The sequence below is a fragment of the Cricetulus griseus genome, chromosome 7 (genome assembly GCF_003668045.3).
Source record: "Cricetulus griseus strain 17A/GY chromosome 7, alternate assembly CriGri-PICRH-1.0, whole genome shotgun sequence".
Taxonomy (NCBI): domain Eukaryota; kingdom Metazoa; phylum Chordata; class Mammalia; order Rodentia; family Cricetidae; genus Cricetulus; species Cricetulus griseus.
The window spans coordinates 119,673,824-119,700,178 of record NC_048600.1 but is presented as its reverse complement, the minus strand read 5'-3'; the positions used below and the strand labels follow the sequence as shown (position 1 = coordinate 119,700,178).

Sequence of the window (26,355 nt, the reverse complement as noted above, 5' to 3'; positions counted from 1 at the left end):
GTGGAGCCACCTCTTCAGCCCCAAGATAATTCCTTTTAAAATGGCATTGAAAAGTGAGAATGATGGATGCCCACAAAACCAAACACTTTATAAATATTATCAAGCCTGGCTACTTTGACAAGACTAGATACCCAAATTAGCCAAAGGAGTATTCAGATGTGAGAAATACAAATTCACTTTAGGCTACCAGGTTAAATATTTTTGGTTTTGTGTTTTAAGACCGGGTCTTGCTTTGTAGTCCCAGCCAGCCTTGAATTCAGGATCCTCCTGCCCCAACCTAGGGTGAGAGTTGGAAGCGCCTGGTGAATTTGCTGTCTGTCTAGACACACGCGCTTACTGGAGTCTTTTACACTGGATGCAGTCAGTTCCTTCACACTTCAGCGCGTGAGTTCTGAGTAGATGTAATCGGGGTTCTTACCCACACAGCCCTCTGAAATCGAAAAAGGAAAGGAACTCAGCATCCTCAAGCTAGAGTTCAGACAAAATCTAAAAGGAATCCCCATTTCAGGAGTGCACTTGCCACCAAGCTTGATGACCTTAGTTCTATCCCAGGACCCCTCAGGGAGGACAGGGAGAACTGCCAAATTGTCCTCAGACTGCCGGCGAGTCCAGCATTCCCCTCATCTCAGCACAGGGTCACAGGCCGGACCTTTTTGCACAAAAGCTGGGGATCCAAACTCAGGTCCTCATGTAAGTGAGGCAGGAAGTACTCCTAGCTCGAGAGCGGTCTCCCCAGGCCCCAAGTGTTTTAGAACTGACCCTAAATCCTCTTCTTGAGAGTTTCTTGATGGCTTTTTTCATTCTTATTTTAATTGTGTGTGTGTGGGGGGGGGTGTATGTGTGGGCACAGGTGCCCTTGGAGGCCACGTGCTGAAGTTACAGGGAGTTGTGAGATGCCTGCCTTGAGTGTGGGAAGTAGACGCAGGTCCTCTGGAAGCACATGCTTGTAAATGCCAAGCTACCTCTCCAGCCTGCCTGGGATGGATTTCGAGGACTGTCCCTACCTTGTCTTCTCCTCCTCTCACCTGACACATCTGTGGGAGCTGTGGTTAGTTACTGTTGACTTGCTGAGAACCTGGGGTCCCCACGCCCCATCCTTAGATACAAAGCCCCTGCTCACAGTGATGTCACAGGGACTCTTGTCTCATAACAGCAGCATCTCTTGTCCCCACCATGACTCACCTTGTTCCCTGGGTGCCACTTCCTTGAAGACCGGAGTGGCATAGTGTAGCTCCTGGGGTTGTCTAGCTTCTGGGCAAAAACAAAAACAATGCATCGTGTTACTGGGCCAATTCTAGAACCCTCTGACCATGCCGGGGTAGAGGCCCGGGGCCTAGAGAGAACACTCTCCCTTTAGGGATGTGGAAATGTGTTGCTGTCACTCCAAGTCTGATCCAGGCTCCTGCTTGGCAAGATGGGAATGGCAGAAATTGGAAGCTGGTGTGTCAGGGCTTGCACAGTACTCAGAGTGTGGCTGGGGCTCTGTTGAGCTGGCTGGGACAGAGCCCCTTAGTTAGGCCCTTCCACCATGAAGCATCTAACATGCAGTGTCTGATTTGATAAGTGGCTAAATATTGTATGGTATGATGACTCTAGCTAATCACTAAATGCTACGATCTTAAAAACTGCTAAGGGAGTAGTTTTGTGCTTTCTCACTTACTCTAGCACTTGACTGGCCCTGGGTTTGATCCCAAGCATTGCAAAAAGCAAATAAGCAAGCAAACAAAAATGAGATGTGTTTGCTTCTGTGGCATGCATACTCAGATAGCTATAGAAAAGGTTATCAAGGCCTCCGGGCAGTGATGACACACAGATTAAGTTACATTTGTAATCCCAGGACTTGGGAGAATGAAGCAGGAGGACTATGATGAGTTTGGGGTCTTCCTGGGCTATTTAGTGAGTTCAAAGCCAGCCTAGACTAGATAAAAAACAAGTGAACAAGGCCGGGGGATGGTGGCGCACGCCTTTAATCCCAGCACTCGTGAGGCAGAGGCAGGCAGATCTCTGTGAGTTTGAGGCCAGCCTGGTCTACAAGAGCAAGTCCCAGAACAGCCAGAGCTACACGAAGAAACCCTGTTTTGTAAAAATGAACAAGAAAATATGATAATGAAAGATTTTGGGATACAACATGGATTATCCCAAATTAATATAAAGTCATCTTGAAAATATGTAAAGGCAGGCTGGGCGGTGGTGGCACACGCCTTTAATCCCAGCACTTGGGAGGCAGAGGCAGTCAGATCTCTGTGAGTTCGAGACCAGTCTGGTCTACAAGAGCAAGTTCCAGGACAGCCTCCAAAGCCACAGAGAGACCCTGTCTCAGAAAAAAAAAAAGAAAAAGAAAATATGTAAAGGCTAGCATGCCTTATCTGGAGAGTAAATGGGAGCTAGAGGGCAGAGGTGGGAGGGAGACAGGATACTCTGTGATGTTGCTTCCTTTTTTTCTTTTAAACCCATGTGATGGGGATGTCCTCCTGTGTGCTGTGAATATATATATGTTCCTCTTATTGGTTGATGATTAAAAGCTGATTGGCCAGTAGCCAGACAGGAAGTATAGGCAGGGCTACCAGACTAGGAGGATACCATGTAGCTGCCGAAGGAGTAACATGCCGGAGTGTTACAGGTAAGCCACAGCCACCTGGCAATGCATAGTTTAATAGAAATGGGTTAATAATTGGTAGAGAACTAGCCAATAAGAAGCCTGAGCCATTGGCCAAACAGTTTATAATTATTAGAAGCCTCTGTGTGTTTATTGGGACTGAATGGCTAGGGGACCAAGCAGGACAGAACCTCCTTTACCCATGCCTCTGGAGAATCTTTTAAAAAGCAATTTTTGAAATAACCAGCATGTGTAGAATACTTGTCTAGCATGTGTGACACCTTGGGTTCAAGTTCCAGAGCCATACCAAATACATATTATGCATATATATGTGTACAGTCACCCCCAAACCAACCAACCACACTCATCCAAACAGCCAGCCAGGCCCCTGACCTGTCTGAGTTTCATAGATGTTTGCATACAGCTCGCCTTGCATGTGTGCATCTCCAGAATCCTGGGACTCCTCCCTCTGAGCTTTTCCTGCCACAAAAAAAAAAAAAAAGAAAGAAAGAAAAGAAAAGTCACAGAGTCATCACATTGAACCAATTTAGACATGTTTAAACTGTCTTCTCTGCCAAGGAGCAGAATCTCCCATGATTCTAAGCCGTGTGCCTCAGTGCTGGTCTCAAGTAATGAGGGAAACAATCACAGATTTTTATACACTACCCACTCCTCTGACCCAGGGGCTCCTAACCAGGTCCTGTGAGGTCTTAGCCTATATCTTGTATTGGAAATAGACACATTTGCTAGGAAGCCTCTAGTCATCTTTAAGAGATGAATGATGCAATTAAGTTCTATGTCAGCAGAAATTAAAAAAAATTTTTTTTGAGACAGAGTTTTTCTGTATAGCCCTGGCTGTCCTGGAACTTGCTATAAAGACCAATCAGGCCATGAACTCTGCCTTTCTCTCCCTCCCAAGTGCTGGGATTAATAGCGTGTGCAAATCTTTATTTTCTTTTTTCTTTGAGACAGAGGTTCTCTGTGAAACAGTCATAGCTGTCCTGAAACTCACTCTGTAGGCCATGCTGGCCTCAAACTCACAGAGATCTACCTGCCTCGGCCTCTGCCTTTTGAGTGTTGGGATTAAAGGCGTGTGCCACCACCACCTGGCTACAAATGCTGTTTTGGACAAATCTAGCTATTTCTCCACACCTGGGCCCAGTGAAAGGGCTACTTCGAAATCTTTACCAGAGAAGGCCTTAAAGGTAAATAGGGAAAGGCTACTAGCTGGATGGTTAAGGGTTTCTTGTTGCTGTCATGCATCAAGTGGCAAGAGAGAGAGACCTGGTCCCATCCAATCACTTGCCAAGATTCCTGAAGGTTGCTGAGAATGGAAGACTCCACCCTTGGAAGGTTCCTGCTCTGGACCAATGATATGATACACCGTGAACGCCAGGAGCCTCTCACTATAAACAATGATATCCATACATGCCCCCATGTGCACAGCAGCCCTGACTGTATGCAGATTTACACAAGATGCACACAACCCAAGCCCTGGGTGGAGGGTAGGGAAATGACGTTAGGTATGCATACAGGTCACTGGTCCCCAGCCTAAAAAGCGAAAGACCTTCTGATACACACAGGAAGCCAAGACCGAAGGACAGCCCCTGGGGGCATGGTGCAGTTGGTAGAGTCCTTGCCTAGCAAGCAGGAAGCCCTGGGTTCGTTCTGGGCACCTGCGATCCAGCCACTCAGGAGGACCAGAAGTTCAAGGCTATCATCGACTACATGGTGAGTTTGAGGCCAGCCTGGGATACAGGAGACTCTGTCACAAAATAAAACAAGACGGACAGCTGTTGCAGGATTCCACTAGAATGAAACCCTAGAATAGTTAGATCTGTAGAGACAGAACGTAGAATGGTGGCTGCCAGGCAGGGGAAACAGAACAAGGAATTATCTCAGGATGTCAGCCTGGAAGGCTGATAGAAGTGTAGGGTTACTGATGGTCTCACAACAGAGCAAAGGACTGAATGCCACTAACAAGCACATATGAGGAGCTGAACTGGGAGCTGATGGCGTGATTCCGTGTAGAGCTCTGGTTTAGCAAATGACATACTGTTTACTGGGGAAGTAAAATTGCAAGTTTCATTGTGTGTGTGTTTTGGCGTAATTTGATGGAGGCAGGCTGGAGAAGCGGCTCAGTTGTTGGTGAAGGCAGGCTGGGGGTGTGCCTCAGTTGCCCAGCAGGCATGAAGTCTCGGGTTCCATCCCTACTGTCAAATAAATTGGATAGAGGGGCATGCACTTGTAATCTCAACACTGGGGACGTGAAGGCAGGAGGATCAGAAGTCATGGTGAGGGCTGCTCTTCCAGAAGCTCCGGGTTCAATTCCCAGCACCCACATGGCAGCTCACATGTAATCATCTGTAAATCCAGTTCCAAGGGACCTGACACCAATGGAAAACACCAATGTACATAAAATAAATTAATTTAAAATTCCTTAAAAAAAAGTGTAAGTCAGGAGTGGTGGTACACACTATAAGCCCAGCATTCCCAAGCTGAGACAGAAGTATCATTGTGAGTTCAAAGCCAACCAGGCATGCATAGCAAGATCCAATCACAAAATAAAAGTATAAATGTTATTAATAATTTTGAGACGGTCGCTGCAGAATTCTAATTCAGGCTTGGGGATTGGGCATGGAGGGCTGTGTGTGTAAGTGGTGTCCAGGTGAGGGCTGTGTGGAAGTGGTGGCTCTCCAGATGACCTTCAATGAGAAGGGCCTCACTGAGGACTTGAAGGCTGTGCCCTGTGAGCCTCATGGAATCTGTCTGTGCACTTCATGAAGTCTGTCTGTACACCTCTTCATTTCTCATTTCTGGTTTTCCCTTGTTTCTTTCAAGACAGAGTTGTCCTGGAGCTCACTCTGTAGACAGGCTGGCCTCAAATCTGAGCTCTGCCTGCCTCTGCCTCCCGAGTACTGGGGTTAAAGGTGTGCCTGAGCACCGCCCAGCTTCTTGTCTCTTTTTAATTGTTTTTTAAAAATGGCATTTATTTATTTGTTAGTGTGTGGGTGTGTGCATGCCACACAGCACTGTGGAAGTCAGAGGACAACTCACCACAGTCAGTTTTCCCTCCCATCATGTGGGTTCCGGGGATCAAACCCTCCTCCTTTTCATTCTCCCTACTCCATTTCTTCCATCCCGGTACTAACCAAGCCAACTTTACCTCCCGTCTGAGGTCAGAAGACCATGCGCGCCACACTCCATTTCTTTTTTATTTAAGTATTTGTTTTAGATTTTTAAAAATTGTATGTGTATAAGTGTTTTGCCTGCATGTATGTATATGTATGCACCTTGTGTGTGCCTGGTGCGCCAAGGTCAGAAGACAGCATCAGATCCCCTGAACTTGGGTGCTGGGATCTGAGTGCTCCTAACTGCTGAGCCATCTCTCCAGCCCCCCCTTACCCTCCCACCCCCCACCTCCCCACCCAGCCCCATTTCTGTCTTTTGACACCTCCCCCCCAACCCCCTGCCGCCTGCTGAGTCTGAACCTCACAGAAACATACCAGGGAGAACTTACTTTTTTTGTATTTTGGTTGAATAAAAAAAACCAGAACTAGGGTTATTACCAGTAGTCCCAGTAACACTCCTGGGAGCAGCTGTGACAGCAGACACGAAGGGCAGCTATCTTCTTCTGTAAGAAAACAGGGTTCATAGGTCACCACTGGCTACAACATGGACCCGGTAAGAGCTCTAGGAAAGGCCATCATGGCTGATGAGAGTTCCCTTGTTGGGCCATGACGTTCTTAAAGCCCTCATTCCTCCCGCCCCCATGGCACCACAGAGCAGCACAGCACTTCGTGGCTGGATCTGTCACAGTGTAGCCTTTCCCTAAAAGGACAGGCACAGGGTGTTTAGGGGCAGCTCTTAGTTAGGGCTTGCAGGATTTGTGTCCCCCAAATAGCTCCCATGTGTGAAGTGTTACATGCTAGACACTGTGTTAAGCACTAATTATTCATGGGGAGATGGCTGGGTTGCTGAAGTGCTCACTCCAAAACCACAAGGACCTGAGTTTGGTCTCCAGCACACACAATCAAAACACCAGACATGCACCTGTAACTACAGCACTGGGCAGTGGAAATGGAGGCTCTCTAGAGCTCCCTGGGCAGCCTGTCTAACCAAATCAGTGAGCTCCAGTTCAGTGACAGACCCTGCCTCAAAACATAGTGGACAGCATCGAGGAAGACATGCCGCATAGACCTCTGGCCTCATAAGTATCTGTACACACGTACACATTCACCACACACACACACCACACTCACACCACACACACACACACACACACACATCACCACCACCACGACATACACCATAAACACACACACATGCACATACACACCATACACACATACTTAATGCAAAACAATGTAATCTCAGCACTCAACAGGCTGAGAGGCAGGAGGGTTATCAGAATTGCAAGGACAGCCAGGCTACAAACCTAGTCAGGGGAAAAGCAAAAGAAAAAGAAAAAGAAAAAGAAAAAGAAAAAGAAAAAGAAAAAGAAAAAGCTAGGTGAGAATATATTTGTAATCAGGAGGCTGAAGTGGAATCATGAGTTTACTGGGCTACACAGGGATTCCCTGTGGCCAAACTGAAACCAAATGAATTTTAAAATACAATGAAAAGGGGGAGAAATACTAAAGACCCAACATCTCCAAGAAAATGCAAAGTGTAATATGGCTGCAACTGTGACTGCATGGGCTACTTGGACCTCGGAACTGGAAGGCATGGCTAGGAACACTAGGAATAGGAATAGGATGGGGTCGAGTCTTAACCATCACACCCATTTCCGTGCTTGATGGGGGAAGCAGTTTTGTCTAGTGTGTGATGCTCCCACAGGACTCTACATTTGGAAGCAAGAAGGAGGTGAACCAGGGCAGAAGCAGCTGCAGTTTCTAGAAGTAAGTGCAGAGTCTGTTGAAGGAACTCAGGGAAAGAACGCACCATCAAGGTGAACTAGCCTGAGAGGCAAGATGCAGGTTGGTCTGGGGCTGGCAGGATAAAGCACTGTAACTGTAGCCCCATGACCTGAGTTGGAGCCCTGAAACCCACATGGTGGAAAACAGAACAGACTTGTCAAAGTTGGCCTCTGACATCCACTTAGGGCCACATGGGCATGGGTGCATACACACATGATAAACTGAATAAAATCAGTTTAGACCCATTTCCATCTGATTGACACGGCAGTTGCCAGGTCTAGAAGGATGGAAGTGTGTACTCAAACAGTATCCAACCATACCGAGTACTAAGGTACACAGATCAATCCCTTACTCCAGCTCACTGGCCTCAAGGCCAATGGCCTGCGGAGGAGCCACACACACAGCTGGGGGGCAGACAAATAGTTAATCTGACTGTGTGCAGTGTGGCACAAGTCAGTTGCTGAGGAATTGGAGGTAGGGCCGAGGCCACCTCTTGGCTTCAGGGAACTGATGTTCAGACTTCATGGTCTATTATTTCTTCTCTAGAACTTGCTATGTAGCTGAGGCTAGCTTTAAACTCCTGATCCTCTTGCTTCCAAGTCCCAAATGCTGGGATTACAGGTGTGTGCAACACACCTGGCTATTTGTTTATTCTTTTGTTTGTTTGTTTTTCAAGACAGGGCTTCTCTTTGTAACTCACACTTGTAGACAAGGCTGGCCTTGAACTCTGATTGACCTACCTCTGCCTCCTGAGTGCTGGGACTAAAGGCATGTGCCACCACAATCCAGCCAGTTTATTCATTAATAATGACTATAATCAAAAGTTTTATTTAGTGTATACACATTTACAGTGTGCATGTACAAGCCAAAAGTCATGGAGTTGATTCTTTCCACCATGTGGGTGCCAGAGACCACACTTAAACTGTCAGACTTGGTGGCTAAGGTAGAGGGCTGGCTTTGTTTTAAACCGGAAGTATCATTTTTCATTAACTGTGTTTCTATTTATAGAATTCAGTTGTACAAGTACTTTTACTTCCTCCAAAAAGCAGAAGCGGCCCTGATAAATTGATTCAAGGGTAACAAAAAAACAGGAACTACAGGGCTCTCTGGTTGATATCAAATCTGACTTTTTTCCTACAGTTTTTTTTTTTAAATAGATTTTTTTTTAAATTTTTTTATTAGGAAGAAAATTATTTTACGTGTCAATCCCAGGTCTCTCTCCCTCCCCTCCTCCCCTACCCTAAATAGATTTCTTTAGATTATTTATTTGTGTATTTTTGCTTTATGAAACCGGGTTTCCCTATGTAGTCTTGGCTGTTCTGGGACTTCATATGCGTCACCCTTGGCTACCTACATAAGTGAGTGTGTAAGGCCAGCATAGTCTGCTTCCAAAGAAAGAAGGAAATGGCCAAGGTCACAGAGCTGACAAAGAGCAAACTAGCTGCTGAGCCATCCCCCATCCCCCCCCCCATCTCCCACTACTCTAGGCTCCTCCAAACTTGAGCCCTGTGTCTGAAGCTCAGACACTTCTCTGACCTTCAGCCACTTTTGAACCAGCCCAGTTCCCACCCGAGCAGGAGCTCTGAGCCCACAGAGGACTTCCACCAGAAGTCCAAGTCTCCACACATAGCTAGCTTCTTCTTCTCATTCTTTCAGCCCTGTGGACGGGCCCTCCTACCCTCACGTAGCAGGCCCTTCTCCAGGCCTTACCTTTCTCCACACTGCCTGTTTCCTTTAAACAGCCGGCACAGCTTGTGAGCCATTTGTCTGGGTTTTGTGTCTTCCCTCTAGACCAGAGGTTCCATGAGGGCAGGGACCAATCAATATAAATCAGGATGTGATGCATCCAGGTTCTCCGTAGGGAATCCCTGACTAGGGAACCTGTGCTTGAGGTTCTTGGGACACGAGCATGTCTTAGGTCTCACTGGTGTCCTGGAAGCACCATAGATTGCAACAAACAACAGCCTGCACCAAGTGGGCAGTCCATAGAGACATATCTGTGAGACTTCACTGAAGATGACAGTGTTTAATAATCCATCAAACAGTTTGCTGGGACAGACTTCGGGAAGGCCCTGTGCAGAGAACGCACGTTTGGCAGCCTTACCATGTAGGGTAGAGGGTTCTGTTAGGCCACTGTGTACCACATTCCTTCTCTATATCTGTGTCAGTTTTTCCTCCTCCCACTCAATCCTATGATGGCCACAATTGCCGTTAGTTTATGTTCAGACTACTGCCTCCCCCTGGAGCCCCTGGAGCCCGTAGCATGAAACCCCTGTTAAAAAAAAAAACCCATAGGTTTAGCAGTGCCAGCCAATAGTGGCGTCAACATGATCAGATCTGGAATCCCCTAGGGCTTAATTTCTGGACAAGTCATGAGGGATTTTATAGACGAGGTTAAATGAGATGGACAGATCCACCCTAAGTGTGGGTGGTACCATCCCATGGGAAAAGTCCCAGATTGTATGAGGAAGAGAAAGCAGCCTGGTGGCAGGCACACGCCTTTTACCCCAGCACTTGGGAGGCAGAGGCAAGTAGATGGGTCTCTGTGAGTGTAAGGCCAACTTGGTCTACATAATGAATTCAGGCTAGCCAAGGCTACATAACGAGACTGTCTTAAAAAAAAAGTAATAGTAACTAAATTTTCAAAATCAGAGAAAGAAAACTGAGCATGCTTGTATACAAACACAAACACACACACACACACACACACACACACACACACACACTTCCTATATGTGAATGAAATGTGACCCACTACCTCTCACCTATTGCTGTAACTGTCTCTGTCATGATGACTGTGTCACTGGGAACTTTGAACCCAAACAAGCCCTTCTTTAACGTGTTTTTGCCAGGTGTTTTGTCATGGTAACAAAACAAGTGACTGGGGAAAGTACGCCCTGCAGAGTTAGATTAGATTAGGACATTTGTACCCTGAAATTTAGAGCCATTGATCTGCATTTCCATCTAACAAAACTTTCTGTAATGGTGGACACATTCTATCTTGTCCAATATGGCAGCCACCAGTACCTGTGACACTTGAATACTAGAAATGTAACAAGACTGTGACACTGAGGTTTTTTACTTTATTTATTCTATGACAGTGTCTCACCATGTAACCCTGGCTAGCCTGGAACTCACTCTGGAGACCAGGCTGGCCTTGAAATCACAGAGATCTGCCTGCCTCTGCCTCCTGAGTGCTGGGATTAAAGGTGTGCCCAGCACTGTGGTATTGAATTTTTAAAAATGTATTTATTAATTGTGTGTATGTGTGTGTGTGTGTGTGTGTGTGTGTGTGTGTGTGTGCAGATTTGTGTGAACACTCCCATGCATGTTCAGGCAAACATGCATTGGTGCCCATGCCACAGCATGTGTATGGAGGCAGAGAACAAGCGTGTGGAATCAGCTCTCTCCTTCCACCTTTATGTGAATTCCGGGGATCAAACTCAGACTTGCACAGCAAGCACCTTTACCCCCACTGAGCCACCTCGCCTGCCCTAGAATTTTTTACTGTCGTTTTGATTTAATTTAATTTTAAGTTTGAATTTAATTTTGTGTGGCTCATGGCCTCCCACACCGATAGACCTGGAGAAACCAGTGGTTTCTTACAAGGTTTGACGAGACTGCAGACAGAATGCTTAGACTTCTTCTCTCACTCTCCTAGGGACTCATTATCAAGGTCACCACAGATGAGGCTGCTGCTGGTGCCGGGCTAAGGGAAGCATGGCATGGGGAGGGGACAGAGAGAAAAACAGAACACATAGATGTGGCTGGGCGGGAAGGGTGCTAGCTCCTGGGGCTTCAAGCTTCAAGGGAAGGAGATTGGTGAGCTGGCTAATCCTGGTTAGATGAGGGAGGGACTAGGAGATCAGTGAAGTACTTCCACAGAGGATTAGCTAAGTGGGGAGGACCCTCTCCAATGTGGGAGCACCAGCCTTTAGACTGAGGGCCCAGCTAGAATAAGAAAAAAAAAGAGAGCCTGTAGCAAGTGCTGTAAACTGATGAGCCATGTCTCCCTGTCCCTTTCCACATTCTTGAATGTCTTCAACCTCCAAGAGTCCTTCATGGCCAGAGAGAGTCCCTTGGGTCCCCCTCCCCCTCCCCCACACCCTAACCTACACTGTATGGCAGAGGCACTTACCGGAGACTGTGAAGTTGAGTTCCTGACTATATTTCTGCCAGGTAGAAACATTGGTTTTGCACTTGTAGGGGCCTGTTTCATTGGCGCTGGAGATCTTCAGGTAAAAAGTCACAGCTCCTGCCCTTGTTTTCTTGGTTTGTAGGTGTTTTGTACCCAAAAATAGTGAATAGGTGATGTCCATTGATGTGTTCTTGCTGGAACAAGACAGAGATACATTTTGGCCTGTCCTGACCGCATTCACACTTGAGTTCAAATTTGGAGGAGGTAATTCTGGAAAACAAAATGACATAGCAGTCTTCATTAAAACCACTCTACGGGCCTAGAGCCGTAGCTCTGGGTGATGGAGTGCTTGCCTAGCATGCACAAAGCCCCGAGTTCCATCCCGGGCGCAGCACAAACGAGGCATGCAATTCCATCTTGTGGAGGAGGGAAGCAAGAAGAACAGGACCATCCTTAGCTATACAGGGAGTTCAAAGGCAGGCTGGGCTCCAGGAGACCAGTGTGATGATTAATAGCGACAAGTTGACGGGCTCTAGGATCACCTAGGAGACGGCCTCTGGGATGTCTGTGAGGAAGTTTCTAGATTGTGTTACCTGAGGTGGGAAGAGCCACTCTGAATGTGGCTGATCAATCAAAGGTCTGGGTTCTCAGACTGAATAAAAAGAAGCCCAGGACAGCGAGCTGAATGTCTGTCTCTCTCTGCTTACTGACTATGGGTGCTCTGTGACCAGCTGCCTCAGGCCCCCCGCCATCATAATTTCCCAGCCATCTCGGGCAGTTTATCCCCTTGAACTGTGAGCTCAGGTTGACCCTTCTTCCCTTTGGTTGTCTGTCTTGATATTTAGTTACCGTAGTGAAAGAAGTAACAAACACCCCCCTTTCTCAAGACAGAAACAAATACCTTAGGACAATTTGTTTCCCCACTCAACCCCAATCTTTTCTTTGTAGCATGAATTCTACTTGATTTTTCTTTTATTATTTTTTAAAGATTTATTTATTACGTTCACAACATTCTACTTGCATGTATGCATGCCTGCAGGCCAGCAGAGGGCATCCTATCTCATTACGGATGATTGTGAGCCACCATGTGGATGCTGGGAATTGAACTCAGGACCTTTGGAAGGGCAGGCAGTGCTCTTAACTACTGAGCCATCTCTCCGGCCTTCTAACTTGATCTTAATAATTAAAACCACCGAGCCAGGCATTGGTGGTGCATGCCTTTAATTCCAGCACTCGGGAGGCAGAGGCAGGAGGATCTCTGTGAGTTCGAGACCAGCCTGGTCTACAAGAGCTAGTTCCAGGACAGCCTCCAAAGCCACAGAGAAAACCTGTCTCGAAAAGCAAAAACAAACAAATAAAAATATTAAAACCCCCATGTCAGATATTGGGGTTAATGCTGAAGATCAGAGAAGCAAAGCAGCCAGCCACTAGAGAGTTCTCACCTCTACCAATGCTCAGACCAAAGGGGCCATCCTGTCCTCAGACTGCCTCCTCAGACAGATTGCAATAAGCTTCTGTCTCCTCCCATCTTATATTCCTCTCTCCACACAGCCATATCACTCCTGTCTCTATCTCTCTAGTGCTAGGATTAAAGGCATGGGATCCAAGTGCTGGGATCACCTTTGTGTGAGATCTGTTTCTCTTCTAGACAGATTCAATCTCCTGTAGCCCAGGTTGGCCCTGAACTAATAGAGATCCCTCTGCTTATGTCTCCTGAGTGCTGGGATTAAAGGTGTGTACCACAACTGCCTGGCCTCTGTGGATAACTAGTGTGGCTAGCTTTGCACTCTGATCTTCAGGCAAGCTTGATTTGTTAGATCATAAACAATGTATCACGTTTCTTTGTTCTTCAGGTGTGCCAGAGGCCACCCAGTTTGCACACTGTGTTCCATATTGTAGTCCTATTTGCCTTTCCCCAGATAAAAAAAGACTCTTTATGGCACGCCTGTTTCTTTGCTTTTGTTTGGCTTTGATAAGGGCTTTCACTTCCCATTTGTATTGCGTTTGGGTAAGAACTGCCAAAATTTCTTATTGTGGACTACTTTCCCGTAAACCAGAGACAGACCTGAATCTTTGACACTTTTCCCACAAATCCAGTTCCCATGACAAGTACTTTTTTGCTCTATTGCCAGGATGCCCCCACGCTCCACAGGGTCTGTCTTTTCCCTGTTGTAATCACTGCTGTAAATTCAGCATTTTGGGGGTGGAGGCAGAGGATAGAGAATCCGAGGTCAGTCAGTCTCTGCTACAGAGTGAGTTCTAGGCCAGCCTCTGCCTTCAGTAAAGTCTCTTAGAATTCCTTGAACTCTGTCTGCTGTGGCTTTGGTGGACAGACTGTAACCTGTACACACTCACACACACACACACACACACACACACACACACACACACACACACACAATTCTTTTTGAGACAGAGTTTCTTTGTGTAACCCTGGCTGTCCTGGAACTTGCTATGTAGACCAGGCTGGCCTCAAACTCAGAGATCTGCCTGCCTCTGCCTCTTGAGTGCTGGGATTAAAGGCGTGCATCACCATTGCTGGCTCTCCATGTATATATTTACTGTAAGGTGTGTAATGTGTGGTCTGAACATTAATATTAAATTTAAAATTGGAATAAAAGAACGTGTGTGTGTGTGTGTGTGTGTGTGTGTGTGTGTGTGTGTGTGTGTGCGCGCGTGTGTTTTAACTGCCAGCTATCAAGGGAGATCAGAACTACTTGGAAAATTACAGCCAACAAAACCAACATAGCTTGTGAATTTATTGCTGTTCAATAAATCCTGACATCATAGACAGACATAAACTTATCCATCTAGGCTTCTCCACTGTATGCTCAACCACACACAGCACTTAAGAGGTTCAAGCAGGAGGAGTCCTATGAGTTCAACATAATCTATGTAGCAAGATCCCATCACAAACAATCCATAAAAACGAAAGCAAGCCAGGTAGTGCATTCCTTTAATCCTAGCACTTGAGGGGGACAGAGGCAGGCAGATCTCCGTGAGTTTGAGGCCAGCCTGATCTGCACGGCTAGTTCCAGGACAGCCAGAGCTGTTACACAGAGAAAGCCTGTCTTAAAAAATAACAGCAAAAGCAAAACAAAACAAAAACCCAAACAGTCCAGCTACTGATACTGGCTGCTTCTGGAAGTAGAGGGGGGACAGGCTGAGGCTACGCAACAGCGCTGTCAATCCTGTGTGGTTGGGATACACTGAAGCAGTGCAGAGGAACAAGCACTGTGGTGTTCCCGCCTCACAGACCAAAAGGAATCAAACTCAGAAGTGATCAGTTTGTGTGCCCAGGCTGCGCTCCCCCTCCTGTGCGTGGTACTAGTTGTTTGAGCTTAGGATGTGTTCCAGTGGAGATGGCGGTACACACCTGTAATCCCGGCTCTTGGGAGGAAGACACAGAAGGGCTCTAGCAGGCCTGAGCGTGGAGGACATGGCACCAACAGCTGTTGCCTTTTGCCCTCCTCCCCCGTTCCCTCCACCTAGCTAAACCTTTAGATTACATTCCTAAAGCTAGCACCCAGGCTTATTTGGCCACTTCCTCCTATCAAAATATTGAAGTCCACTAATCAAAAGCCTCCTTTCGGCTACCCCAATTAGCATGTCCAATCAAACACACCAAATCATCCTGACACTCATTTCCCCCTTTTCCTTTAAAACCACCTATTACCTCTGGGTGGAGTCTGCCTCCTCTCTATCCAGAGGCAGTCCTTTGACTCTCCAGGGCAGGTATCCTTCTGCCTGTTACTATTTCTTTTCTTTTCTTCCATGTTGTCTATGTCCTGTCTTTGTCTGTTAATCCCTGTCCTTTGTCCCTCTGGGGCAAGAAAAGAAATCTCCTTTGTGCTGAGAACTTGGTCTTGATGTGTCCTGAGCTGTCCTTGCCTTAAGAAGGCTCTGGAGTTTGGGTCCAGCCTTGGCCACATAATAGAGTTTGAGGTCAGCCTGAGCTACATGAGACTCAGCCTCAAGAGTAAATAAATGATAACATTTACGATGATTATGTGAGGGTTTTCTAGCAAAAAAGAAAAGATAGCAAGGGGGGCTTGAAGTTTTCTGTGGTAAAAACTGTCCCAAGACTTTGCCACTGAGTTACAAAAACCTACACTTCCTCCTCTAAACTCACAATCAAAGCCCGCTAGCCCGCTAGCCCACCGCTCTGCTGAACATCACTTTAGGAAATGAAACTTACCATTTGTTTTCCCCTTCTTACAATCCACTGCAGTGTTCTGAACTGAAAGAGAAAAAAGATAAGATTAGCAAGAGCTCATTTTCCACATGGTGTTTTGGAGAGCTGATTTTCGTTTTGTTTGTTTGTTGCCTTTGTTTTTTGAGACAGGTTCTCATTATGTAGTTCTGGCTGTCCTGGAACTCCCTCTGTAGACTAGACTGGTCTCACACTCACAGGGATCCTCCTGCCTCTGTCTCCTGAGTGCTAGGATTAAAGGTGTGCACCACCACCACTCAGGGCCTGAGAGTTAATTCTTAAAATACCGAATCAGGCTTACATGCGGTAGAAAGAAAAACAGCTCCAAGTAACAGTTTGTCCAGCCAGCGCCTTATTCCCTTGAATGAGATGAGAGAGCCTCCGTCACCCATCCTAGTAGTGGGACTGTGGAGTGGTGTGTGGCTTCTTAAGATTCCTCTTCCAGATGAAGGAAGTGAGACGGTTTAGATAACTTGGCTTGTGACTACTTGGTTTAACGGGCCTTCGAGTTACCAGAACAGACTCTCAGCAGCTGCCCTGAGACAAAGCCCTCCTTCCTCACTTGGACCTGTTTTGTGACGATATAGTTCTCACTCTCTCTCCCCCCTTGCACTGGGATGGCTAAAGTCATGTTTTAAGTTTAAATCATTGTGCTTCAGAGATCTATAAAACAAGAAAGTCTCTAACGTGTAAGCCCTGGGACAGATAATTTCCTGGAACACTGGGGGCTGTTGTTAATGGAAAATTAAAAGCACCTTGTTTTCACTTCTGAAAACAATCTTGGTTGCCCCAACTGCCCGGATGTGCTTGGTCATACCTAGGCAGGAAGTATGCCAGGAAGTATGCTTGCCCCGGATTGGATGAAAGTGGGAAGTACCTGGTTTTTGCCTTTATAAGCCTCTGACTAATGTCACATTTGACTCAAAAGTTGTGGTAGTGGGCTTATTCTTGACCCACAGTGGGATTAACAACACCCCCCACCCTGTTCCTAGCTGCCTATGAGGTGAGCCACAGGCTCCAACACGGTCTGTGCATGTGGGTGCTCTTTGGGGCCAGAGAGAGCATCTGATTTGCAGGAACTGAAGTTACAGGCAGTTGTGGGTCTCCTGATGTGGGCACTGGGAACTGAACTCGGGTCCTCTGCATAGCAGCAGGCACTCTCACTGTGACCCATAGCTCCAGCCCCAGCATGGCTTTTTTTTTTTTTTTTTTTTTTTTTTTTTTTTTTTTTTTTTTGAGACAGGGTTTCTCTGTGTAGCTTTGGAGCCTATCCTGGCACTCGCTCTGGAGACCAGGCTGGCCTCGAACTCACAGAGATCTGCCTGCCTCTGCCTCCCGAGTGCTGGGATTAAAGGCATGTGCCACCAACGCCCGACCAGCATGGCTATTTTTAAAGATTTTTTTTTTTACAAATCCACTTTTATTTATTTACTTTTCATTAGTTTAAATCCTGGAAGGGTACAGCATCCGGGTACCACACGGATTCTGTGTCCAGTGGCTTTTGCAGGAAGGTTGCTTCGGAATTTGGCACGAACCATGCCACTGTTTCCATGGGCCCTGGTTACTTTTCCCCAGATCACTCTGGTTTTGTTTGGTTTGCCCCCGGGTGTCACTGTGTTGTTTTTTGCTTTATACACGTAAGCACATCTCTTGCCCAATAGAATTCCGTTTCATCTCGGGCATAAACACCTTCAATTTTAAGAAGAGCTGTGTGCTCTCTCTGGTGCCAGAGACCGCGCTTATAGCCAGCAAAAATGGCCTTGCACCACAGCCTTCCAGACATATTTGCCTTTTAGAAGTCCTGTTCCCAGCAGGCCTCCACTGGTGCCAAGATGGCGGAAAGACTATTTTTAAAGATTCTTATTGCAAAAAACCAAGGGGGCGGTGGCTGAGCCTGGTGGTGGTGGTGTAGGCGGTACACACCACACGTGAGGCAGAGGCACATAGATGTTTGTGAGTTTGAGGCCAGCCTGGTCTACAGAGTGAGTTCCAGGACAGCCAGAGCTGTTACACAGAGAAATCCTGTCTCGAAAAACCAAACAAACAAACAAAAAAGGGCCTCGTGGTATTCAAATTAATTAATTTAAATAAATTACAAATAACAGCCCTTCCTGGAAGGATCCACCTGTGGCCTTTACCTGTCCCTGGGTAACACATGGCCTTGTAGACAGCAGCACCTCCTTTCTTACAATTAGATAAGGTATATTTTGAGCATGGGCGATGGCAGAAACAGAAATAACTGTAAGTGGACTTTACTTTGTCCTGGCAGCTGTTCCCAAATAACTACACAGAGACTTAACATTAATTGTAAATGCTTTGCCAATTGCTTAAGCTTGTTCTTGAAGGGCACATGAGCCAGTTAAAGATGGCACCGAGGGGAAGTCAGGAGGGTGTTTACCAAAAGGAATGATTTAAAATCATTGATTGGGGCCGGGTGTTGGTGTCGCACGCCTTTAATCCCAGCACTCGGGAGGCAGAGGCAGGCGGATCTCTGGAGTTTGAGGCTAGCCTGGTCTTCAAAGAGACTTCCAGGAAAGTCTCCAAAACCTACAGAGAAACCCTGTCTCGAAAAACCAAAGGAAAAAGAAATGCTTCCTAACAGCCAATAAATGAGTTCCTGCTTGACTAGACTCCCTGTTACATCTGACGGTCTCTGGGATCCAGGGAGGCTGGGGAATGGGCGAGCAGTGCACTTACCCTTCCTCAGACCCAGTTTGGCTTCATGGAGCCAGACTAAGAGCCAACAGCCCCCAACAGTTTTTAGCCAGCTCGTATAGCTTGGGTTAACCCTTTTCTATTCATCTATGTGCCGCCCACGGCTCACCCACCTAATTTACATACTTCCCACCCAGCTCCATCTGCTTCTCATGGTGTCTCTTCCGACTCTGCCTTTCTTCTTCCCAGCGTTTCTCTGCTCAGAAAATCCTGCCTAGCCATCAGTAAGTCAACTCTTTATTAGCCAATGAGAATAATACATATTCATATCGTGTCAAAAGATTGTTCCACAGCAAACAGCACAATCAGGAAACTATCTGGTAGGCATGAGAGTCCCTTTCCACTTATTGTCTCTGCCCTCAGGAACGCATTTTGGCTTCTACCCCACAGCTTCACAAATCTTGAGCGACAGTTTATCATTAGCAGTGTCTCACAGCGGCAGCGATTACTCCTGGGCTTCGCTAGTCCTTATGGCCTCATGCTTTTCCTGCATACTGTCCTTTAATACTCTGAAGGGTTGTCACCTTCGTTTTACATTTGAAGAAATTTGCTGAGAAAGTTTTGGTTTTTTGAGCATTTTGGACGCTGAATTTTTCAGATAGGGATGCTCACCCTGTGCTGTAATGACTGTTTTCTGTCACTAAAGCAAGAAAACATGAGCTGGCTGTGGTGGCTCATGCCTGTAATCACAGAGGTCAAGAGGCAGAGGCAAGAGGCTCAAGACATCAAGACCAGCCTCAGCTATATATTGGGTTCCAGGCCAGCCTGGGTACAGCTAGGCCAGGTGGCAAAGGTCCATAATCCCAGCATTAGAAAGATGGGGCAGGAGGACAGAAGTTCAAGGCTGCTCTAGCTCCTGGCCAGCCTGGGCTACATAGCAAGATCCTGTCTCAAAACCAGACAGACAGACAACTGACAGTTCCTTAAATTTAAAAAACAAAAATGAAAAAGAGACTGTGTAGAGAGCCCTGTGAGTTTGCTTTCCATGGGGTGGTCCTCAAGTTTAGTCTACAGGGAGATGGGAGTTTGAAAGCATTACTTTTTCAATTTTTAAATTTTAATCTTTTATTACTTTGTGTGTAGGGGTATTCTGCCATGTGTGTGTCTGGTGCCTGAAGATATTGGATCCCCTGGGACTGGAGTTACAGACAGTTTTAAACTGTCATTTGGAGCCGGGTGTTGGTGGCACACACCTTTAATCCCAGCACTCGGGAGGCAGAGGCAGGCGGATCTCTGTGAGTTCAAGACCAGCCTGGTCTACAAGAGCTAGTTCCAGGACAGCCTCCAAAGCCACAGAGAAATCCTGCCTCAAAAAACCAAAAAAAAAAAAAAAAAAAAAACCACAACAAAAAAACCCCTGTCATTTGGATGCTGGGGATCAAAAGAGCTGTCTATCCAACCTTGTTTTTTTGTTATTGTTCTTAGTTTTTGTTTGTTTGGTTGGTTTTTTTGAGACAGGGTTTCTCTGTATTGTTTAGGGGCCTGTCCTGGAACTCATTCTGTAGACCAGGCTGACCTTGAATTTACAGAGATCTGCCTGCCTCTGCCTCCCAAGTGCTGGGATTAAAGGAGTGCGCCACCAATGCCCGGCTAAATTATGTATTTGTATTTTATGTTCATATATATATATATATATATATATATATATATATATATATATATATCTGTAGAGGGTGATGGATCACCTGGAACAGGAGTTACAGACAGTTGTGAGCTGCCATGTGGGTTCTGGGAATTGAACCTAGGTCCTTTGGAAGAGCCATCTCTCCAGCCCCTTAGTTTTGTTTTGAGACAGGGTCTCACCACATAACTATGGCTGGCTTGGAAGCTGATATGTAGACAAGGCTGGCCTTGACCTCACAGAGAACCACCTACCTGTGTTTCCTAAGTGCTAAATGAGTTGTCACCACACCTGGTAGAATTTTAATTTTGACTTTCCCCCGGAGTGACTTCTGTCTTGTCTGGGCAGAGGGAAGTGCCGGGTCAGAGACTTTGTGGGGAAAGATGCAGTTTCTGGGCGTTTGTAACTTTGGAAACCAGCAGGAAGTTAGTTTGCTGACCACAGCAAACTTTGATGGCACACAGAGACCACAGACCATGGAAAACAGTACCCAGGGCTGTTGACAAATGTTGCTAGGTTGCTTCAGCTGATCCCAGAAAAGGACAGATGCCTGGTCAAGGGTGACATAATAAATCTGGGGTAAAGTCCCACTTTAAAGGGACGAGTTCATCCTTGGACCTCACACCTCCCTTGGAGCCCAAGTTCATGCCGAGTTCAAGGTTTCACAGTTCATGACACTGACCTTCTTGATATAATGGACAGTAATAAACATAGTCAGATGCAGAGGTCCCTTTCTGCTGAGTGATGAGCCTATACTGATGACCTCATTCAATTTTTAAGAAGTCTCTGTGGAAGTGTTATGGGAAATATTTAACAGACAGTAAAGTAATATAAATATATAGTTCAATCGATATCTATCAAAAATTTAAAAAGGGGCGCTAGAGAGATGGTTCAGCAGTTAAGAGCACTTGCTGCTCTTCCAGAGGACCCGAGTTCAGTTCCCAGTACCCAGTGTGTGTGTGTGTGTGTGTGTGTGTGTGTGTGTGTGTGTGGTGTGTGGGGTGGGGTGGGAGGTGGGGTGGAGGTGTGGGAGCAGGCGGGCGGCTCAGAGCTGCTTCTATCTGCTGCCCTCTTCTGGTTTCCATAGGCACTACATGCACGTGATGCTCAGACATACATGCAGGCTAAACACCAATATACATAAAATAAAAGTAAACAAATCTTTTTTTCCAAAAAAAAAAACTGACAGGAGGTGGTCGTACACGCCTTTAACCCCTGCACTCGGGAGGCAGAGGCAAGCGGATCTCTGCGAATTTGAGGCCAACCTGGTCTACAGAGCAAGTGCCAGGATAGGCTCCAGAGCTATAAAAGAGAAACCCTCAAAACCAAAAATAAACAAATAAATATAAAAAAAAGAATTCAAGAAAAGAAAATCAGCAGAGTGGTACATCCCCTGTATCTTAGCGTTCAGGAAATAGAGGAAGAGGGATCAGGGGTTCAAGGCTTGCTTCAACTATCTATCAAGTTTAAGACCAACCTGGGTTATGTGAGACCTTGTCTAAAATAAAATGAAATAGTCACAACAAACAAAAATCTCCCCAAGAAAATCAAAACCCTAAAAAGTGAACTAAGTGTGTCAAAAAACTGAAAAGGAAGTATTTAGGATGAGCCATGATGTGTGTGTGTCTTAATACGAGAGACAGAGACTGGGCTTGAACCTAGGGCCTCTCAACACACTAGACAAACACCCCAACCCTTTATTTGTTTTTTGTTTTGAGAGATTGCCTTGCTAAATTGCCATCACACCCTGCTAAGCCAGTTTATAGCTGGAAAAAAAAAGGTTTAAGATCTGAGGAAGGCGGTGCTTCTAATTTTTCCAATTGTCCATTAGATGGCGCCATTGTTAAATTTCTGTAATTTCAAAAGTTCTGGAGAAGGAACCACACCTCCAACCTTTGGCTTTTACTGCTTGGTTTTGACACCCCACCCCTCACCTCCCACCCTCATCCCCCACCCCCATCACTTGGTGGGGGTAAGAAATATACTAAAGCCATTGTCCTGGGCTGAAAAGCACCCAGGAATGCATATGAAGAGTGTCACATAGAGCAAATTCCTTCCTCTTACTCTCCAAGTGTCACCTCTGGTGTCCTGATTGTCTCAGGTGGAAATGTCAGCTACTCTTGAAGCACCTAGAATTTGGAGAAAGCTGAGTTTTTTCTTTGTTTGTTTACCTCTTCATCAGCAACTCATTTACAATCTGTATTTCATAAATCTCCTTATTAGAAGTTTTTTTCCCAAAATGTCATTGGCTTCGTGATATATAACTATGACCCCAGCATTTGGGGGACAGATATGGGAGGATCCAGAATTCAAGACCAGGCTGGGTTACATGGAGAGAAACACTGGAAGGCAGAGAGACCTGGAGCTTGCTGTGTAAACCAGGCTGGCCTTGAATTCATGAAGATCCACTTGTCTCAGCCTCTTGAGTACTGGGATTAAAGGCCCACGCCGCCACCACCTCTGTATTTTTCTTATTTTCGTTTTGTTTCTTGAGACAGGCTTTCTCTGTAGTTTTGAAGCCTGTCCTGAAACTTATTCTGTAGACCAGGCTGGCCTCAAACCCACAGAGATCTGCCTGTCTCTGCCTCCTGAGTGCTGTGATTAAAGGTGTGCGCCACCAACGTCCACCCTGCTGTATTTTATATTTTTTTAAAAAGGTTTTTTTTTCTTATGTTTAAAATGGAGTTTATGTAAGTGCACCATATGTGTGCAAGGGCCTGCCAAGGCCAGAAGAGAACGACAGATTCCCCTGGAATTGGAATCACAGGCTGGAACTGACAAGTGACAACAGCAAGTGCTCTTAACCACCCAGCCAGCTCTCCAAACCTGAGTTATGTATTCTGGGATATACTTGCAAAAATATTTCATGCTCCCATCCCACCCCAGTACTGAAGATTGAACCCAGAACCTCATGAATAACAAGAGAGCCCTGTATCACTGGGCTACACCTCAGTCCCCATTTCACTTTTTTTTTTTTAATATTTATTTTCTATGTATACAGTGTTCTGCCTGCATGTATGCCTGCATGACAGAAGAGGGCACCAATTTCATTACAGATGGTTGTGAGCCACCATGTGGTTGCTGGAAATTGAACTCAGGACCTCTGGAAGAGCAGTCAATGCTCTTAACTGAGACATCTCTCCAGCCCCACTTTTGATTCTGAAACAGGATCTTAGTAAGTTACCTGGGATTGCTCTCCTGTATCAGCCACTCAAGTAGCTTGGAAATACATCATGTTATTTGAAATTCAAGTTTAACTGAATATCCTCTATTCTTATTTACTAAGTCTGGGGACTGTATACGCAGCTGGTAACCATCATCCCTAGTCAGTTTCAGAATCTTTCTGTCACTCCAGACGGCCCCTCTGGCCCAGTGACCACCAGTCCCCAAACCCAAACAACCAGTGGTTCCCATTCTTCCTGTAAATGGGAGATGACTGCTTCTTGCTTGTAGCTTTTTTCGTTTGTTTGTTTGTATGTTGAGAAAGAGTCTCTCTGTGTAGTTCTGGCTGTTCGGAAACTTACTGGCTATCCTAGGGTTCATTGTCCTAGAACTCACTCTGTAGACCAGGCTGGCCTGCAACTCAGAAGTCTGCCTGCCTCTGCCTCCTGAGCAACACTATGTACAGCTGAGAGAACTGTAATTTTTTCTTTTTCCTTTATGTGTACGTTTGCCTGTGTGTTGAATCCCCTAAAATTGGAGTTACAGACAGTTGTGAACTTCTATGTGTATGCCAGGAGTTGAACCTGGGTCCTCTGAAAGAGCAGCCAATGCTCGTGACTGCTGAGCCATCTCTCCAGCCTGAGATGACTGTATTTTTAAGTGGAGAGAACTGGCTGTTGCACAATTGAGTTAATGCTAAATCATTTGCATGTGGAATTTGGTTTCATTCGAGTGAGACGAGAGGAAGCTGTGCATTGTGGAGTTTGCCTGTTGGCCTCTGGGTTGCAGGTAAGTGGGTTATTTCAGTCTCTTGGTGTTTCATAGCTGTAGAAAGGCTGAGAGCCTGTTGGCCTAGCAGTGAAGGTGGGATCTCTTCCAGTTCCAGCCAGCACAGAGCAGGAAGGGAGGAGGTGTTGGATAGTCAGAAGAGACATGTTGGCTGGGCCAGTCTTGGAGTGACTGGGCCTCTCAGGACTTTGGAGGAAGGAAATAACTAAAGGAAATATTATAGATAATGTGCCTAGAACCATGTGTGAGGGACGGAGCCCAACCAGTCATGGACTCAGAATCACATCTTTGCTAAACACCCATAAAGAGTCAAAGCATCCTGACCTGGGTACTCATGAAGATGGCTCTGTCTCCCTGACCTGGGTACTCATGAAGATGGCTCCTGATTATTTAGTATTTATGTACTTATTCAGTTGTGTGGGTGTTTTGCCCAGCATGTATGTCTGTGCACCATATGCTTGCCAGGTATCCTGTGGAATCACAAACCCAGGCCCTCTGGGAGAGCAGCAGAGCCGTCGCTCCAGCCCTGACTCCTACTTTGTTGTTGTTTTGTTTCTTTTGAGACAGAATCTCACTCTGTATCTCAAGCTGGCCAATGATCAAGTAGAGTAGGCTGGTCTTGGATTTGCTGTAATCCTCCTGCCTCAGTCTCCCTAGCAATAGGATTATAGCCATGCACCACTACACACAGCTGATGCTTGCTTCTTAATTATTATTTTTAAAGCACTGTCCTGTGTGTGAATGAGTGCATAGTGTATTATGTGGGCCCACTTGCCGTGGTGTGCATGTGGAGGTCAGAGGGCAACTTTGTGGAGCTGGTTCTCGATTTCCACCTTTGGTTGGAGTCTGGGGATGGAATTCAAGTTGCCAGGCTTGCATCTCTACCAACTGAAACATCTCCCAGGCCCCTGACGTCTGCTTTAAAAAACAAATGAAAAAAAAAAAACCAAGCTGGGTGTGATGGTGCACACCGTTAACCCCAGCACTCAGGAGGCAGAGACAGGTAGATCTTTGTGAATTCCAGGCCAGCCTAGTCTACAGAGTGAATTTCAGGACAGCCAGGGCTACATAGTAAGACCCTGTCCAGAAAACAAAACAAAACAAAAAAAAACCCAAAAAAACCAAAACATGTGTTTGTATGTGTGTGTGTGTCTGTGTGTGTACAGAGACACGCAGGACATACTGTACATGTGGAGGTCAAGATAACTAGCTGGGATTACAGGTGCCTCTATTCCAGGTCCTGGTGGGACTTTTGTGCTTATGAAGACAAGGTCAAAGTCCTGAGAGGCCCAGGCCTCCAACCACCCTGGCGCCTGGAGTGGGTTTGCAGGGAACCCAGAGAAGGGAAAAATCCTGCCGCTAGTTCCCTTCCCGGTGATTTATCACCATGGAAACTGAGCTCTCTTCCGCTGTCCCTGCGGCTGCTGCTGGGGGCGCATTGTTGATGCCACAGCAGTGCAGGTCACAGTTCCTTCCTCTTTCCTGCTGCCGAAATGCCACAGAAACCTACGTGGCCCGAGCACTGCCACTCACACCTGAAGGACCCGGGCTTGGGAAAAACAATCCGGCTGGATTCCCCTGGGCTCTAGGGACCTTCTGGGTCAGCGAGGAGCAGAACAATGCTGGAGCAGAACAATGCAGCCTCAGTGGCTCGGCCTTCTCCTTCCTTCAGGGGCCCCTGGAGTCAGGGGGTTAAAAACGGATCTACAGGCACGGCAGGTAGCTGAAAACTGGAATGTCAAGCAAGTCCTTTGTGTGAGCAAAAGTTCACTGTGGATGCTACCAGCTCGAGGGGCTCCAGTAGGAATCTGTTCTCCAATTAAAGCTGCACATGAGGTCTTCATGTACATATACTGGATTTGGGAACAAGAGGACATCAGACAAATACTAAGAGGTCCCTAGAGACAATGAAGGAAGCCCCCTGGCTAGGATATTTCAACCCAGTGCCAGGCCTGGTGGTCACTGGCTATTCACATCACCGGCTCATGGCCAACCTGAAGGTCTTAGGGTCTTCAACTGCTGAGCTAAGGAGCGCTGGACAATGCTAGTCCTTGGGGAAGCAGAGTGCAACTCAGCAAGGCTTCAGCCCAGCTCACCTCACCTCCTCTGGCCCAGAGGGTGCTCCTCTGAGTGCTTAGGGACTCCACACTACCATCTGCGGTCTAAAGGGTCTCACAAAGCTCTGCCCAGCTGAAGGCCCTG

The 26,355-nt window shown here is 46.5% G+C and overlaps 2 protein-coding genes and 1 pseudogene across 5 annotated transcripts in view; 1 reads left to right on the top strand and 2 right to left on the bottom strand.

Annotated features, from left to right (window-relative positions):
- Positions 1-377: 377 nt before the first annotated feature.
- Positions 378-16,258, bottom strand: Milr1 (mast cell immunoglobulin like receptor 1). Its single transcript, XM_035448161.1, has 7 exons — positions 16,168-16,258; positions 15,852-15,893; positions 11,661-11,923; positions 9,605-9,614; positions 2,990-3,076; positions 1,183-1,251; positions 378-430 (listed from the first exon to the last, which is right to left on the bottom strand). Exons 1-7 carry the CDS (start codon positions 16,256-16,258, stop codon positions 378-380), a joined length of 615 nt encoding a protein of 204 aa, XP_035304052.1.
- Positions 16,259-17,271: 1,013 nt separating this feature from the next.
- LOC100769094 lies at positions 17,272-17,684 on the bottom strand (annotated as a pseudogene).
- A 6,338-nt stretch (positions 17,685-24,022) lies between these two features.
- Pecam1 (platelet and endothelial cell adhesion molecule 1) overlaps positions 24,023-26,355 on the top strand; it is a 77,566-nt gene continuing 75,233 nt past the window's right edge. For all 4 annotated transcript variants that reach the window (XR_003487405.2, XM_027427807.2, XM_027427804.2 and 1 more), the window contains exon 1: positions 24,023-24,153. The gene's annotated coding sequence lies outside the window, so the exon portion shown is untranslated. The remainder of the gene's footprint in view (positions 24,154-26,355) is intronic.